General features: G+C 44.9%; 1 protein-coding gene across 2 annotated transcripts in view; it reads right to left on the bottom strand.

Moving 5' to 3' along the window:
- Positions 1-15823, bottom strand: part of abca7 (ATP-binding cassette, sub-family A (ABC1), member 7) — a 33983-nt gene that overhangs the window by 5279 nt on the left and 12881 nt on the right. For both annotated transcript variants that reach the window (XM_066695317.1, XM_066695318.1), the window contains exons 18-38: positions 14323-14439; positions 13950-14121; positions 13521-13652; positions 13161-13300; positions 12559-12696; positions 12030-12253; positions 10893-10950; positions 10494-10696; positions 10204-10321; positions 9524-9669; positions 9275-9399; positions 9007-9099; positions 8420-8609; positions 8234-8328; positions 7967-7999; positions 5915-6020; positions 5755-5829; positions 3524-3693; positions 1342-1519; positions 1046-1161; positions 660-804 (exon numbers count right to left, since the gene is read on the bottom strand). In XM_066695317.1, coding sequence (XP_066551414.1) covers positions 660-804; positions 1046-1161; positions 1342-1519; positions 3524-3693; positions 5755-5829; positions 5915-6020; positions 7967-7999; positions 8234-8328; positions 8420-8609; positions 9007-9099; positions 9275-9399; positions 9524-9669; positions 10204-10321; positions 10494-10696; positions 10893-10950; positions 12030-12253; positions 12559-12696; positions 13161-13300; positions 13521-13652; positions 13950-14121; positions 14323-14439 — 2774 coding nt within the window. The remainder of the gene's footprint in view (positions 1-659; positions 805-1045; positions 1162-1341; positions 1520-3523; positions 3694-5754; positions 5830-5914; positions 6021-7966; positions 8000-8233; positions 8329-8419; positions 8610-9006; positions 9100-9274; positions 9400-9523; positions 9670-10203; positions 10322-10493; positions 10697-10892; positions 10951-12029; positions 12254-12558; positions 12697-13160; positions 13301-13520; positions 13653-13949; positions 14122-14322; positions 14440-15823) is intronic.

Genomic DNA, 15823 nt, shown 5'->3' with positions numbered 1-15823 from the left:
GTCAACAATAATATAGAAAATTCTTCTTATTGTCTGGCTGGATCTACAACTGAACTGGACTGACTTACTAAAACAATTATGTGACTACATTAGAAAATCCTGCAGTTTATCCCTCACAATCTATCACAAACAATTACATGATTAGAAATCTAAAATACATAGTTTGTGGCATAGTTTGTGTATTTGGTGAATCCCATAATTGTACTGCATGACCCAGATCACTGAAAAAAACACTGTTGATACTATTTAAGCAAACTAAAACTCACTTCATATGTAAAATGTGCACTTTCACTTTAATAAGAGATAAAGAAATTACTGAGTATATTCAGTTCCTGAAATTTAGGATGTGGTGTAAAAGATTACATTTTCATTTGAGTTAAATGGTACCAGCCTAGGGCTGACAAATTATATAGAAGATGCCTTTTTCCAACATAATTACTCAACAAGCTACCTATAGTCAATTCATTTATTCTCATTCAATTTACAGCCCTATCAGCTGATTTAACCAGTTTCGGTTGGGAATACAAGCATTTTCTTTAAACTTTCCACTGTCCGTTTGTGTCTGGTTTGTGAAAGAGTGTTCAACTTGTGAGACCTGTGAGGTCAAGTCTTCTGCCATCAGGTGGGAGTGTGAGGTTTGGGCAGGGTCAGTGGCCTACCTGGTCTTGGAAGAGTTCAAGGACAAAGGTGGCCACACTGCCATTGATCCCGATGAAGAGGTTGATGGAGGTGAGGACCACATAGGCAGTGCTGGGCACACTGAACAGGAAGGAGGCTGGGTACATGAGTGGCGTGATGGACCAGCTGTCAGGCACAGACAAAGGGGCACACATCACTGCAGTGCATTTGAAACACTCCTGTGATCAGCAAATTGAACAATTACTTCGATGGGGAATCTTTTGCAACCTTCCCAAACCATTTTTGTCAATTTGAGCATGTGACCATCACCACAGGTCCTCGGACCTGGGACCAGTGGAAAATGGAGGTGAGATGCATTCTGGGAGACACACCATTGGCACCCAGCCACTCTTCCTGAAGTGCTTACCCATACAGCAGGAGCAGCAGCACCAGGGCAGGCAGGTTGGTGGAGGAGACATACGACTGCTGCTGGAAACACAGGAAGATCAGGACCACCATGGTGGCGGGCACTGTGTAGTTACACTGTGTAGAGACAACAGGAGACAGGGATACTTCATGAGTTAAGAGTCACCTGGGTATTATCAGGCATCACATGCATCTCCAGCGACTCCAATGTCTTTCCTAAGCCCACTCGCTTGACATTCAAAAAGGCCAAGAAGAAGCCTAAAGACTTTAGTAGTAGTGGCAGTAAGCAGTGCTGACCATGTCCCAGGTGAAGTTGGCCAACCAGTAGATGATGGGCTTCACACCACTGACGAACTGTAGGTGCTTGGACTTGCTAACTCGCTCCTCGATCAGAAACAGCACAAAGCTGGCTGGCACGAAAGACATGGCGAAGATCACACAGATGGACACCAGCACATCCACTGAGGTGGCCATCCTGACACCACAGAGAGAGAGAGAGAGAGAGCGCATATGTGAGTGCAGCATGAATCCTTACACTAGACTGAGGTTGAGAATCCATGTGAGGTGCCACTACATGCGTTTCATTACATCATAGGCCACCACACAATGGGCAGAAAACACACAGGACCTTGACCAGGGATGATCCACCCAGTCCTGGAGGTTTAGGGTCAATTACTTTTTTCAATTCCAATTCCCTTTTTCAGACCCATTCCAAATTCCAACTTCTTTTTGCAATTAACATAATAGACATTGGAATTTAATTGGAAAAGGAATTACAAAACTGAATTGGAATGGAACAACTGCAGGTCTCATATGTATAACCGATTCATGCCTGCAAGGAAATGGCAGTGGAAATCGATGTAGTGTATATATACAGTACAGTGCAAAATTTTTAGGCAGGTGTGAAAAAATGCTGTAAGTAAGAATGCTTTCAAAAATAGACATGTTAATAGATTATATTTATCAATTAACTAAATGCAAAGTGAGTGAACAGAAGAAACATCTAAATCAAATCCATTTTTGGCGTGATCACCCTTTGCCTTCAAAACAGCATAAAATTCTTGCCTAAAGTCAGGGATTTTGTAGGCATCTAGTCAGGTGTATGATTTGAACAATTATACCAAACAGGTGCTAATGATCATCAATTCAATATGTAGGTTGAAACACAATCAACATAACAAGGTGAGGTTGCTGAAGACTTGTTTACTGTTTACTTGTTTTACTTTACTTGTTTAGTGTCAAAAGTCATACACCATGGCAAGACTGAGCACAGCAACAAGACACAAGGTAGTTATACTGCATCAGCAAGGTCTCTCTCATGCAGAGATTGCAAGGCAGACAGGGGTTTCCAGATGTGCTGTCCAAGCTCTTTTGAAGAAGCACAAAGAAACGCAACGTTGAGGACCATAGACGCAGTGGTCGGCCAAGGAAACTCACTGCAGCAGATGAAAGACACATCATGCTTACTTCCCTTCGCAATCGGAAGATGTCCAGCAGTGCCATCAGCTCAGAATTGGCAGAAAACAGTGGGAACCTGGTACACCCATCTACTGTCCAGAGAAGTCTGGTCAGAAGTGGCCTTCATGGAAGACTTGTGGCCAAAAAGCCATACCTTCAATGTGGCAACAAGGCCAAGCGACTCAACTATGCATGAAAACACAGGAACTGGGGTGCAGAAAAATGGCAGCAGGTGCTCTGGACTGATGAAATATTTGGCTGTAGCAGAAGGCAGTTTGTTCACCGAAGGGCTGGAGAGCGGTACACGAATGAGTGTCTGCAGGCAACAGTGAAGCATGGTGGAGGTTCCTTGCAAGTTGCAAGTTTGGGGCTACATTTCTGCAAATGGATTTGGAGATTTGGTCAGAATGAATGGTCTCCTCAATGCTGAGAAGTACAGGCAGATACTTATCCATTGTGCAATACCATCAGGGAGGCATCTGATTGGCCCCAAATGTAGTCTGCAGCATGACAACGACCCCAAACATAGAGCAAAAGTCATTAATAACTATCTTCAGCATGAAGAAGAACAAGGAGTCCAGGAAGTGATGGTATGGCCCCCACAGAGCCCTGATCTCAACTTCATCGAGTCTCTCAGGGATTACATGAAGAGAGAGAAGCAACTGAGGCTGCCTAAATCCACAGAAGAACTGTGGTTAGTTCTCCAAGATGTTTGGCACAACCTACCTGCCGAGTTCCTTCAAAAACTGTGTGCAAGTGTACCTAGAAGAATTGATGCTGTTTTGAAGGCAAAGGGTGGTCACACCAAATATTGATTTGATGTAGATTTTTCTTCTGTTCACTCACTTTGCATTTGAATTGATAATCTATTAACATGTCTATTTTTGAAAGCATTCTTCCTTTACAGCATTTTTCCACACCACACCTGCCTAAAACATTTGCACAGTACTGTGTATGTATGTATGTATATATATGTATATACACCCAAAGGGTGAAAGAAAATAATATAAAGGCCCCTCACAGTGCCACCTCAGTCAACTGCTGCTTGGTGAGGTTCAGGGGGTGGTTGAAGGCCGAGATGCCATGTCTCTGCCTCTCCGGCCCGGGTGGCAGGCTGGCGCGCAGGATCCCGTTGTTCATGATGTTGATGAAGGACGCCATGGCGTGCCAGCCTTTGTTGTTGAACCACACCTGGAGATAGACACACGCGCTGCTGAAAACACACAGACACGCCACCTCCACAATGAAAAATAAAACGCTTCTGGGTGTGGATAGCCAAGCTACAACAAAGGAGGGCGATCAGTTTGGGAACTCTGGATTCTATTCAGGGCTTGTTGCCTCGTTGGCCAAGTATTATTACCCACTTCTACAATCACGGTAGACCTGCCAGGGTCACACTCCATGCCCCTGTAGTGTTATGTTGGGTGTATTTGGATAAGAGCATTTGGGCTCTGAGCTGAAGCACTGATCTAAAGAAGACCTCTCCCCCCCAAAGTTATCAGATTTCCTTAGCTCCTCAGCTTGGAACTGGTTTGCATCAAAGTGACAGTTTTGGGGAGGATGGCACCGAGAAGAGGCCAAATAGTTTGGAAATCTGCTATGAGATGTCTGGAGAAAGGGGCCTGTAGGTGATAAAAACTCTTTGAAGTGGATGAGAGCCAAAATCCCGACATAGAGCTATGAACCCAGGCCAACCGGCATTTCCAAAAGATGGCATGGATTGACATCAGTCATAAATCAAGCCCCCCTCAAATAGGACACTGGGGGCTGAAACCGAAATCCAATCTCAAGAACTCAGGGACCAATCACCTATTTATCTGACAGACTATAAGGAATAGTGGACAGCCTTTCTCTCTCTCGCCTGAACCAGAAACTCACTGCCACAGCTCAACCTGTAGCTCTGTTGCCAGAACCGGAACCAGAAACCAACCAAGTCTTTGCCGGCAACAGAAGAGTTAAACTGGGAGAAGGAGATTGAGCCGTACGAAGAATTCTTTTAAAGGACTTTATTAAATAAAGAACTTTACAGACTGCGCATGCCCGCCTGTGCCCACCTGATCAGTGGAGTTTTACAGCTGGACAATTGACTAAGTCGACTGTACACGAAAGTGTCAGTCATTGAAATAGCTATTGAGTCTTAAGAAACTTGACCCTTGGAACGAACAGGGCCCTGCTTTCCTCAAAGACTTTGTCTTCAAGTAACTACGGTGGAACCCCTGCTTACAAAGAAGATTTTGTGCACAACCTTGGAGCCTTCAAACCAGTGGAAAATCTGTTTGGAAACGACTCTACTTTCGCGAAACCCCAACTTCCAGGTGCATCGACTGAGTGGAAGTTCTTGGACAAAGCCGAACCGGACTGCCTTTGTTCCAACCACATGGACCTCGTGCCGTGTGCTGTTATCTGAGCCCTAAGACAGAGAGGCCTCTCTGCGACGAAGTTCAGATAAGTTTAACAGTTTGGAGTTCATGATTCATGACATTTGAGAAATCAATTAGAAATGTTAATCTGTGATTCATAACTCTAGAATGTGTAATATCATTTAGTTTTCTTAAATATAAATGTGTGTTGCATTAAACTGTTTTGTTGATAATTTTAGAAATAAAATCTGTCAACGCCGAGAAATATCTTCTCATTCCTGTTTAACTGTTTAGTCTGAAATTGACACAAGTTAATAGACATTAGATTATTGGTGGCCCTGCCTATCCTTAATCATTGAATAATAATCAGTTAAGGGAAATTGTGGTAACAAGTAATGATAGGATCTTTCTCGGCACCTAAACGTAAATGAGACTGATATATATATATATAAGTTACCTGACATAAATAATAACCTGCGTAGTTATTTAATGTCTGACTAACAATACTAACGAGAGACTCACCTTCGTCTTACTAACCGGTATTGTAGTCAATGTGTTTATAACCTTTTTTGTTTAACGATTTGTGTTATCATATGCGATCCCATGGTCTTTGATTTGGTCACGGAAGTGATTTGTCTTTGATGTGTTGATCTAGAGTTGAATTTTAATTAGTTTTTCCCTTTGTATAATTAGTGTAGTGCTACATTTAGTCTTTGTTTTGAATAAATTTGACAATTTATATCTTTGGAATTGGTGTCTGCGTCCAATTATTACAGAAATTGAGTTCTACAAGATTCCAGGATTCGTGATAAGGTGATACTATAAATTCACTTCTTTAATTGAAATTTATAAGTGTACCATACGCTACACCCCCGTCCCTTCTCCCTCTTACCTTGACGTTGTTCCGAGTGCTCAGCCCACCCACAAAACTTGGCAATCGTCGCAACAGTCTGTCCAGGGAGCTATTCTGGGAGGAAGAGGGACATAAAAGGAGTAAGTGAGGCCACAGAGCAAGGGCGGCCCAGTCGACCCTGACACCGAATTCTTCTTACCTGGTCCACTCTGAATCGTTTCCTTATTGCCAGTATGGTTTCTTCAACCAGCTGAGCTGAAGGCAAGACCTGACCGCTGTGTGCCCCCAGAGAGAAGCCACCATACCTGCAAGGGGCACCAAAGGCAAGTCAAAGTGCTAATACTCTGAAGCTCATGCAACATTATTGTCCAGCCCTGTGCTTCTCTTTAAGTTGCAGTTTCACACTTCTTCACTGCTCCATTGATTTACCAGCAGGTCACATTTAACACACAGCAGCAGCAAAATAAAATAAGATTAAAGCCGATTAAATGGATATACCGTATTTGTCTTAATAGACACGTAATGCACGAAGATAGGGCCCTTTGCATGCGCACTTATGAAGTACAAAGTCCCCAAATTTATATTTTTCCCCACAACATTAGGGTTTTGGCACACTTGTTTATTTACTCATTTGAACATTATGACAATATTCAGCCCTTTTACTGATCACGAAAAGATGACATGTGTATTCATCCTTGATCTTGTTATACTGGAATATCTATCAATGGCACCACATTTGAGTTTATGTCTTGCCTACAAGGATATCACATTTACAAAACAGCCTGAGAACCAGAAATCGGTGAACAGGTACTATTTTATGTTAAATATGTTAGTGTTACTCAGAGTGCCTTTTTTTCTAGTACATTTAATGTGCTGCTATACAGATGGGTGACAAATTAAAGAAAAAACCTGAATAAATGAGTGGATGAACATAACGAATGCAGATGCCTCCAAACAGGTGTACTGCATGATACAATTAAGCAATTAACATCCTATCATGCTCTGTGGCATGTATGAAAATGCTGAGCAGGCCCAGCTGACCTCGATTTTGGATTAAGATTGCAAGAGAAAAGGATCTAAGTGACTTTGAAAGAGGGGTCATTATTGGGGCACGAATGGCAGGAGCTTCAGTCACACAGACGCTCAACTGGCTAGTGTTCTCTAGTGGGCGAGTGCATGTGTGGAGACACCAAGAGAACAGTACAGGCCTGACTGCTTGACCCCTACAGTGAAGGGGTCCGGAGGCCCTGTTATGCTGTGGGGGCATTTTCCTGGCATGGTTTGGGTCAACTTGTCCCCTTAGAGGGAAGGGTCCCTGCAAATCATTACAAAGTTATTCTGTGTAATCACCTTTATCCTATGGTAAAACATTTCTATCCTGATGGGAGAGGTCTCTTCCAGGATGACAATGCCCCCAGTCACAGGGCACGAGGGCTCACTGAATGGTTTGATGAGTATGAAAATTATGTGACTCATATGCTATGGCCTTCGCAGTCACCAGATCTCAACCCAACTGAACAACTGTGGGAGATTTTGGACCGACGTGTTAGACAGCGCTCTCCACCACCATCATCAAAACACCAAATGAGGGAATATCTTTTTAAAGAATGGTGTTCATCCCTCCAGTAGAGTCCAGAGACTCGTAGAATCTGTGCCAAGAGCATTGAAACTGTTCTGGTGGCTCGTGGTGCCCAACACCTTACTGAGACAATTTATGTTAGTTTTTCCTTTAATTTGTCACCAGTCTGAATGTTGTTCATTAATTGATAGTCCCGATGCAGTGGGTGAAATAGTCGGTGATTAAGTATTCCTGTTTATATCATGTTCTTACTTTAAATACAAGTTTAAGAAATGTATTTTAGCAAATACATTTGTGATTATTCATTAATTTAATCTGTTCACAATACATGAGCAACAACAACCTTGGGTCATGCACCCAAATAAATGGAAAATCACAAAATTAAAACAAATTTGGATATCAGGGGGTGGAAAAAAATCTGAAATACTAGGGTGCGCGTCTATTAGGACGAATGCGGTATTATAAGGGCTAACCTGCTGATAAGAAGGCAAGACAGAAGCCCAATTGAGGTAGAAAGCAGGGGGTGTGCACCAATCACAGGCTTTAAATAAATCCAGGGGCGAATTCAAGACAGTTTTACTTTTCCAATTTTCTGTAGTTTGTAGATTGTAGTTCTTAGTGTATTGTTTTTACTCTTATTGTAGGCTTACCCCTCCAGACACCTGAACCCACCTGAACTCATTCACCCACTTCTTAGTCTTCAGGCTGGAAAGTAGAGAGAATAGGAGACAGGGAAAGAGAAGGTGTGAGGGAGAGTGAGAGCACTTGAGAAAGATCTTTAAACAGAGGCACGTCTAGCTTCTAGCAGGCTGTCATCAAGACCATGAAGTAATACATAAATACACATGACGTCTCGTACACCTTCATCTAATATTCACTTTTAAACACCAGTGTACATAAACATATATATTCTATTTGTTTGGTTCTGCTCCTGCTCACCTCTTGCTGAGGATCTGGGAGTAAGTCTTGACCAAGTGGTCGGAGAGATTGCGTCCGGTCAGATTCTGCAGGATGTCATCCGTCATCCTCTTGGCCTGGGGTAGAGGAAGCAGACCAAAGCGGACTATTAGATGCTTATGTACAGCTTTACAGTCTAATGCCAGTCAGTTCATCAGTGTAGATCACCTGGGGGGGGGGCAGGCCACCAGCCCCCTCGGGACAGTCTGGCAGCATCCGACGGACCTCCTCGGAGCTGCACTGGCAGGCAGGCGAAGGCTGATTGGAGCTCCAGTTGCCATTGCTGAGCAGCTCCACCACTGAGCGAGACATGGCCGGCGTGCTGAACTCCCCACCTTCGTCTGCACACGGACTCACCCTGCACAGCACAGCAAAGCACAACCACACTGAGCAGAGCACAAGGCCAAACCTCTGTCTTTGCAAGATAACGTTCACGCCTGTTCATCAAGTAGCCCCAAACTGGAGAAAGAATGGAGTGCAAATATTTGTATTTGTATCACCTAGGGTGCACAAGTCTATGTGCAGGTTCATACTGATGGCACAATATTGACCCTGAAGGTGGGAATTACTATTCAGGACGGTGGGCACACCACTCACTAACAGAGTTGATGTTTTTGATGGCCAGGTTTGACTGCTAGGCTCAAAGGGATTAGATATCAAATTGAGGAAATGTGTGAAGGCTTATTTGGATCAGAAAGTTATTTATGTCTGCGAGTGGTAGCTTGCATCTTGTCTGGTGGGCAGGACCGTCTTACCCATTGTTCTCCATGCACTTGGTACCAAACCCCGGCTTCTCCAGCAGAGCACTAAGCAGATCCCGATTGATGGGGTCATCTGGAGCATCATCACTAGAGTGACAAGAGATATGCAGTGAAAAAAAAAAAAAAAAACTATTCCAACAATTCCCCAAGGGCACAAGAGATCCAGCATAGAGGATCGTTGGGTTCAGGGCTAGTTTGAGGGACCAAAGGGGTGCAGCAGGTTGTTTTGCAAAGTTAACCAATGAAGTGGGTTGTTTGGTACCTGAAGAAGGTGTACTGCTCTCCATACATCCAGGGCTGCAGTTCCAGGGAGGGGTATTTCCCAAAAGGAGGTACGATGAGGCTGAAGAGCAGGGCGATGAACACAAACACTGCGGGTAGGATGATCTGGAACGCAACCCAGCAAATATCACTGCATCTCAAATTTTTAGGGGGTTGAGCTTTCGCATTAATCATGAAAAACTCTGTCTTTGTCGTGATTTGAGGTACAAGGGGAGCGTGGGTGGGTTACCTGTGCAAAAAGCCCCCTGCGGCTCCGGCGGGCGTACAGCCACCGTTTGGTGAACAAAGCCCGCAGCTGCTGCCTGGTGAGGCCCCAGCCGGTCAGGGGCACCGAGCCGCGCCCATCCCCGCTCAGCAGGTCTGTCTCCAATGTCTCTGAGAGGAGAGAGGACACACGCACATTCATCATAAGTCACCTACTTGGTGAGTCCTGATTAGTGGGACCACAGGAAGTGTTTGTTTGAATTAAAGCATGAAATCCACAGTTGAGAACATATAAAAAAATCATCCTTTCAAATGCACGACTGAACCTTTGTAAGACAATGCATTTAAAAAGACAACAAGAAACAGAGAGGGATTGATAGACTGTCGCACACTAAGCTTCTTAACGCACAGCACAGGTGAACCAGTTGACCAATTTACATAAAATAAAAACACCAAGATGGATAGCTATGCTGACCAAAAGATTCTTTTGAGGAGCTGTGTTGCATCTGTAATGACTGAATAAAAAAAATATATAAACCCCCCACCCAGAGTACCTGCTTTGCGAGGCTGTTTCTTTCCTGGCAGCCGCAGTGAGAAAAGACAAGAAGAGCTACATTAGCAGGAGCAGGGGTTCGGGCAGGCTGCCGCCCCACACTGCGTCTCTGCACGGCCTGAGTCACACCCAGCCTCATGAGGTTGCTTTACCTGTCTCCGTGTCGGTGTCTGCCACGTCTCCCTGCTGCTGTGGGGGGAGGTGGGTCTCTTTCTCCTTCTCTGCTGGGTCGGCGTCCACTCCAGTCTCTTCTGCAACCTTCAGAAAGATCTAGAAACACGCACGGGCACAAGTATGATCAAACCCAAAAGAGTCCTGAAATTCATTATCTTTTTAAATCAATAAAATGTGACATATATGCCTTGACATATATGGATTGACAATTTAACAGGCCTCTGTAAGTGGCATGTACGTTACACTGAGTGAACCCCCCCAACCTCACCTCCTCCAGTGTGGTGTCCGAGAGCCCGTAGCTGGACACGCCCAGTTCACCCAGCCGCCCGTCCAACTCTGCCAGGAAAGATGCCAGGCTGGTATCCTGGGCAGCTGAGTATGGCACATTGATCACCACTTCTCTGCCAACGTCTTCCACCAGTCTGGCACCCGCCACGTAGCGCTGCACCAACGCCAGTAACCTGGGCACGTCTGGGGGCACAGAGGGCACCATGAGGTTACAAGTTGGTATGCACACAGGACTAAACTCACTGAGGAATGATACACTGTCTAGGGCAATGCATGCAAGAGACACTCAGTCCATTTGTGCGTCTCATCCCCCTTTCCTAGAAACCACAGGTCTCTGAAGAACGAGGTCAGGGCTGCGGTCAAGAGGCACAAGACTCACCTGTGCTGCTGACCTCGCTGCCCAAGCCTGTGTCGTAGCTCCTGTCAGAGTCGCTGTCCTGAAATGAGGCAGATAAGAGGGTCACAATGTAGCATACTGATGAAACGTGAAACGAGAATTCGCGCACCCTTAAAGCTAGTGGCAGAGCTGGTGAACCTACCCTGAAACACGTCCGAATCATTAAACATTTGAAACAACACAGTACTAGGGACTATAATGGTGGTTTGAAAAAAATATATATTTTTTTTTTATAGGTAATCCATATAAACAAGGGAATTTTTATCAACTCGAACAGTAATCATGTTTTTATTTATTTTTTTACAAGCACACGGTTTATGTATAGGTATTGATTTTACTTGAAACATGTTACTAATAATATCTTACGCCGTGGCGTATGTATGTTAACTTTAATTTGCATTTTATTCAATACAAAAAAAGTGTCAGAAATAGCAAATCAGTGTAAAACCCTTGATGAATATACCCCGGTGTTCAGTAACATTAAAAAAGACAACTGTACAGAAAGTAGTAAATACTAAAGAATAACACACTAACCTTGACATTTGGGTTAACTGTAATAAAAAGACTCCCTTCTACAGTTCAGAGTTTGTGTCAACATTATATAGCCTATTTCTCTGTATATAATAATATTATTATTATTAATAATAATGGGTCAATTGCAATGAATTTGCAGTGTAGGTACGGAGCTGTGTACTAACTACGGGATCATTCCCAGTTAGAACGCTGCTTTCAGTTCTATGTATTTGATCCATTATTAAGCCTAATAAATAACGCATAATAATTTAATCTTGCGTTGCTTAAATTATCCCAGAGATTGCCTGTTCCTCCGTAATATACTATTTTTCAGTTGCACAGCTTACATTAAGCTGTTTGGGAGTCCTCTGTTCATTTAGCAAAATATTCCAAACAGCGCATGTTTTTCGAAACATTTGTTTTGTTTTACGTTTCCATTATATTGCACTTTAAACACTTTGCTTTAAAGATGTCGGATGAAGAACAAATCGGATCCGTGGAAAACTCTCATCTGTGCAGTACTCGACAGATCCCACATAATGGAACCAACAGAGACAGGCTGAACACAGCCCTCTGCTCGTGGCAAGAGTTGTGGCTACTGCTCACCTTCCTGGCCGTGGTGAGGGTGACAGTGCCCGCACTGGCGCTGCTGGGCGGCCCGGCCTCGGCATCCCTCTTGACGACGGTGAGGTAGTAGCCAGTGCCCAGCCGTGTCTTGAGGAAGATAGGGGAGCCGCAGCAACACAGGCGGCCCTGAGAGATGACGGCAATGCGGTCACCCAGCAGGTCCGCCTCATCCATGTAGTGCGTGGACAGGATGATGGTGCGATCTGGAAAGACAGAGACAGGGAGTGACAGTGAAAGCACACAGCCAGCAGGACAGTGTGCCCCTAGGATCAGGGCTGAGATCTATTCCATAAGAGGGAGATATGGTGTAAAACAACAACAGCGTACATGGATACATTGGCACACCAGTCCCTGCCAGCTACTTACACTGCACACTAGTTCACTGTTGAGGACAGGTTAAGTGTGCCGCACTTTATTTTGACCTTTTCACAAAAAGTGTTGATCTTTCCCATCACAGTGTAACTCAATGGGTTCCCACTACAGCGGCCTCAGCAGGACCAAGCCTGACCTTTGCGGTACTTCAGCAGCAGGTCCCAGATGCCCCTGCGGGAGTAGGGGTCAACTCCGGCTGTGGGCTCATCCAAGATCACCACCTTGGACCCCCCCACGAAGGCTATGGCCACTGACAGCTTCCTCTGCATGCCCCCTGATGGAAAAGAAGCAGGGGATGGAGGGAGAAGAGAGTTTACTGATGGTCCACTGAAATCACAAGTCCATCTTCGCCTTACAGCAAGTATATGGTACGTAAAGAAGTCAGAGTCAGGGGAGCGGTAATAGATGGGAGGTATTTTCTGGTACAACAGCTCCATCTGCTGGATGCTTGGAGGAAGACCGCACCTGGTTGTCATGAAAGCTACTGGCTTCAAAAGGCCATCTCTCACCTGCTGAGAGTCAGACAGCTCACTCCTATATAAGGCGCAGCCTCCTACAGCCTAGTGCACAGTACCTCAGGGGAAAAGCAAGGAGGGTGTTTAAGGAGAGCAATATGTCACACAATACCAGTGTTACAGGTAGTATAAACTATCATTCTTCTAAAATATGATGCCTAATGTCAATAGGAGGTATAAAAAATGGTATACAACATCCCAGCTCTGGGCAGGGACAGATTACCTGAGAGATTCTTGGTCTGTTCGCTGCGTTTGTGTGGCAGCCCCACATCCTCCAGTATCTTTCCCATCTCAGCCTTCACCTCCTGCTCGGTCAGGCCCTTTAGACGCCCATAGAACCACACGTGCTCCTCCACGGTCAAGCTGGGCACGGAAGGAAACAGGACAATATACTGTTCACTAACAAAACACTTTTCCATGGTTTCCATACTAAACACTGATAGAACATCAAATAAAGGTTCTTGTTCAAAGCAGCAAGAAAATGACTTTGCGTCCCGATACATGACAAACAGTAGGTGAGAGGTGTGGATGTGGTGTGAGCTGCGTAGCTCTAGTCTCTGTAAAGGCAGGCCTCGGACCTTACATGTCAAACAGGACGTTGTGCTGGGGGCACATGCCCAGGGTCTTGCGGATGGCGTCCATCTCTGTGCGGATATCTTTGCCCAGGATGTACGCTGTCCCGGTGGTAGGGGGGAACAGACCAGTCAGGATGGACCTGTCAGTAGGGAGGGAAGAATTGCACATCAGTGGAAAAAAATGAATGGGACGGATTCATTTTTATTTATGTCTTCATATGGCACAATTATAACTGAAGGCACTTGGGGTGGGATGGGTTCATCTTGATGCCATGTTAATAAAGTCAACTCCTTGGGATCCTTCAAGAATATATGGAGCGATACTTCGCTACAAACAAGCATGAGGTTTCCAATGGCCTTTTCTTGTTTCTTAGTTTTAGCTTAAATTCTTATGCTACAGACTATTGGTGAAGCAGGGAGACCCCCAAGGTACTCACATGGTGGTGGTCTTCCCAGCACCGTTGTGCCCCAGGAAGGATGTGATCTGGCCCTGGTAGAAGTTGATGTTGAGGTGGTTGACAGCCAGCTTGGCACCTGAGCGGTACACTTTGACCAAGTTCTGGATGGATACCCCCAGGGGCAGGTGGCTGGGCTCAGCCTCCACACACACTGCAACACACAGCAGGGTGCTGAGCAACAGGTAGCCAAAATGTATTTTTTCGGAACAATACAATCAAAAAACATGAATCCCCTTATATTGCTTTACTTAACAGAACTTATTAACTGATCAGGAGCATTTTAACAACATCAACACAGCGCTAAATATGCGTACATTACCCACAGTACTCAGAGCATCCTGCCCACACTCACCCTCTGTCTGGGCCTTGCCGAGAGGAGGGATGGACAGGCTGGCATCGGAGGATGACTCGCCCAGCCAGTAGCTCCGCAAGCAAGGGAAATACCAGGGCTTGGGGATGCCAAACTGACCTGTGAAGGAAAACAAGAAAAAATACATGAAAAAACACATTCCTTGGTAATGGCAGGTCAGAGACGTAACCAACACCAGTGCTAATAAACCAGAATACCCAAAGAAAACAAAAAATGCATTCAACATAGTCTGATATTGACATATTTTTTGTACAGTGAGGGAAAAAAGTATTTGATTCCCTGCTGATTTTGTATGTTTGCCCACTGACAAAGAAATGATCAGTCTATAATTTTAATGGTAGGTGTATTTTAACAGTGAGAGACAGAATAACAACAAACAAATCCAGAAAAACGCATTTCAAAAAAGTTATACATTGATTTGCATGTTAATGAAGGAAATAAGTATTTGATCCCCTATCAATCAGCAAGATTTCTGGCTCCCAGGTGTCTTTTATACAGGTAACGAGCTGAGATTAGGAGCACTCTCTTAAAGGAAGTGCTCCTAATCTCAGCTCGTTACCTGTATAAAAGACACCTGTCCACAGAAGCAAACAATCAATCAGATTCCAAACTCTCCACCATGGCCAAGACCAAAGAGCTGTCCAAGGATGTCAGGGACAAGATTGTAGACCTACACAAGGCTGGAATGGGCTACAAGACCATCGCCAAGCAGCTTGGTGAGAAGGTGACAACAGTTGGTGCGATTATTCGCAAATGGAAGAAACACAAAATAACTGTCAGTCTCCCTCGGTCTGGGGCTCCATGCAAGATCTCCCCTCGTGGAGTTTCAATGATCATGAGAATGTTGAGGAATCAGCCCAGAACTACACGGGAGGATCTTGTTAATGATCTCAAGGCAGCTGGGACCATAGTCACCAAGAAAACAATTGGTAACACACTACGCCGTGAAGGACTGAAATTCTGCATCGCCCGCAAGGTCCCCCTGCTCAAGAAAGCACATGTACGGGCCCGTCTGAAGTTTGCCAATGAACATCTGAATGATTCAGAGGAGAACTGGGTGAAAGTGTTGTGGTCAGATGAGACCAAAATCGAGCTCTTTGGCATCAACTCAACTCACCGTGTTTGGAGGAGGAGGAATGACCCCAAGAACACCATCCCCACCGTCAAACATGGAGGTGGAAACATTATGCTTTGGGGGTGTTTTTCTGCTAAGGGGACAGGACAACTGCACCGCATCAAAGGGACGATGGACGGGGCCATGTACCGTCAAATCTTGGGTGAGAACCTCCTTCCCTCAGCCAGGGCATTGAAAATGGGTCGTGGATGGGTATTCCACCATGACAATGACCCAAAACACACAGCCAAGGCAACAAAGGAGTGGCTCAAGAAGCACATTAAGGTCCTGGAGTGGCCTAGCCAGTCTCCAGACCTTAATCCCATAGAAAATCTGTGGAGGGAGCTGAAGGTTCGAGTTGCCAAACAG

This window comes from Amia ocellicauda, chromosome 22, assembly GCF_036373705.1.
Source record: "Amia ocellicauda isolate fAmiCal2 chromosome 22, fAmiCal2.hap1, whole genome shotgun sequence".
Lineage (NCBI taxonomy): Eukaryota > Metazoa > Chordata > Actinopteri > Amiiformes > Amiidae > Amia > Amia ocellicauda.
Note: the sequence above shows the minus strand (reverse complement) of the source record. Positions and strands in the feature narration are given on the sequence as shown.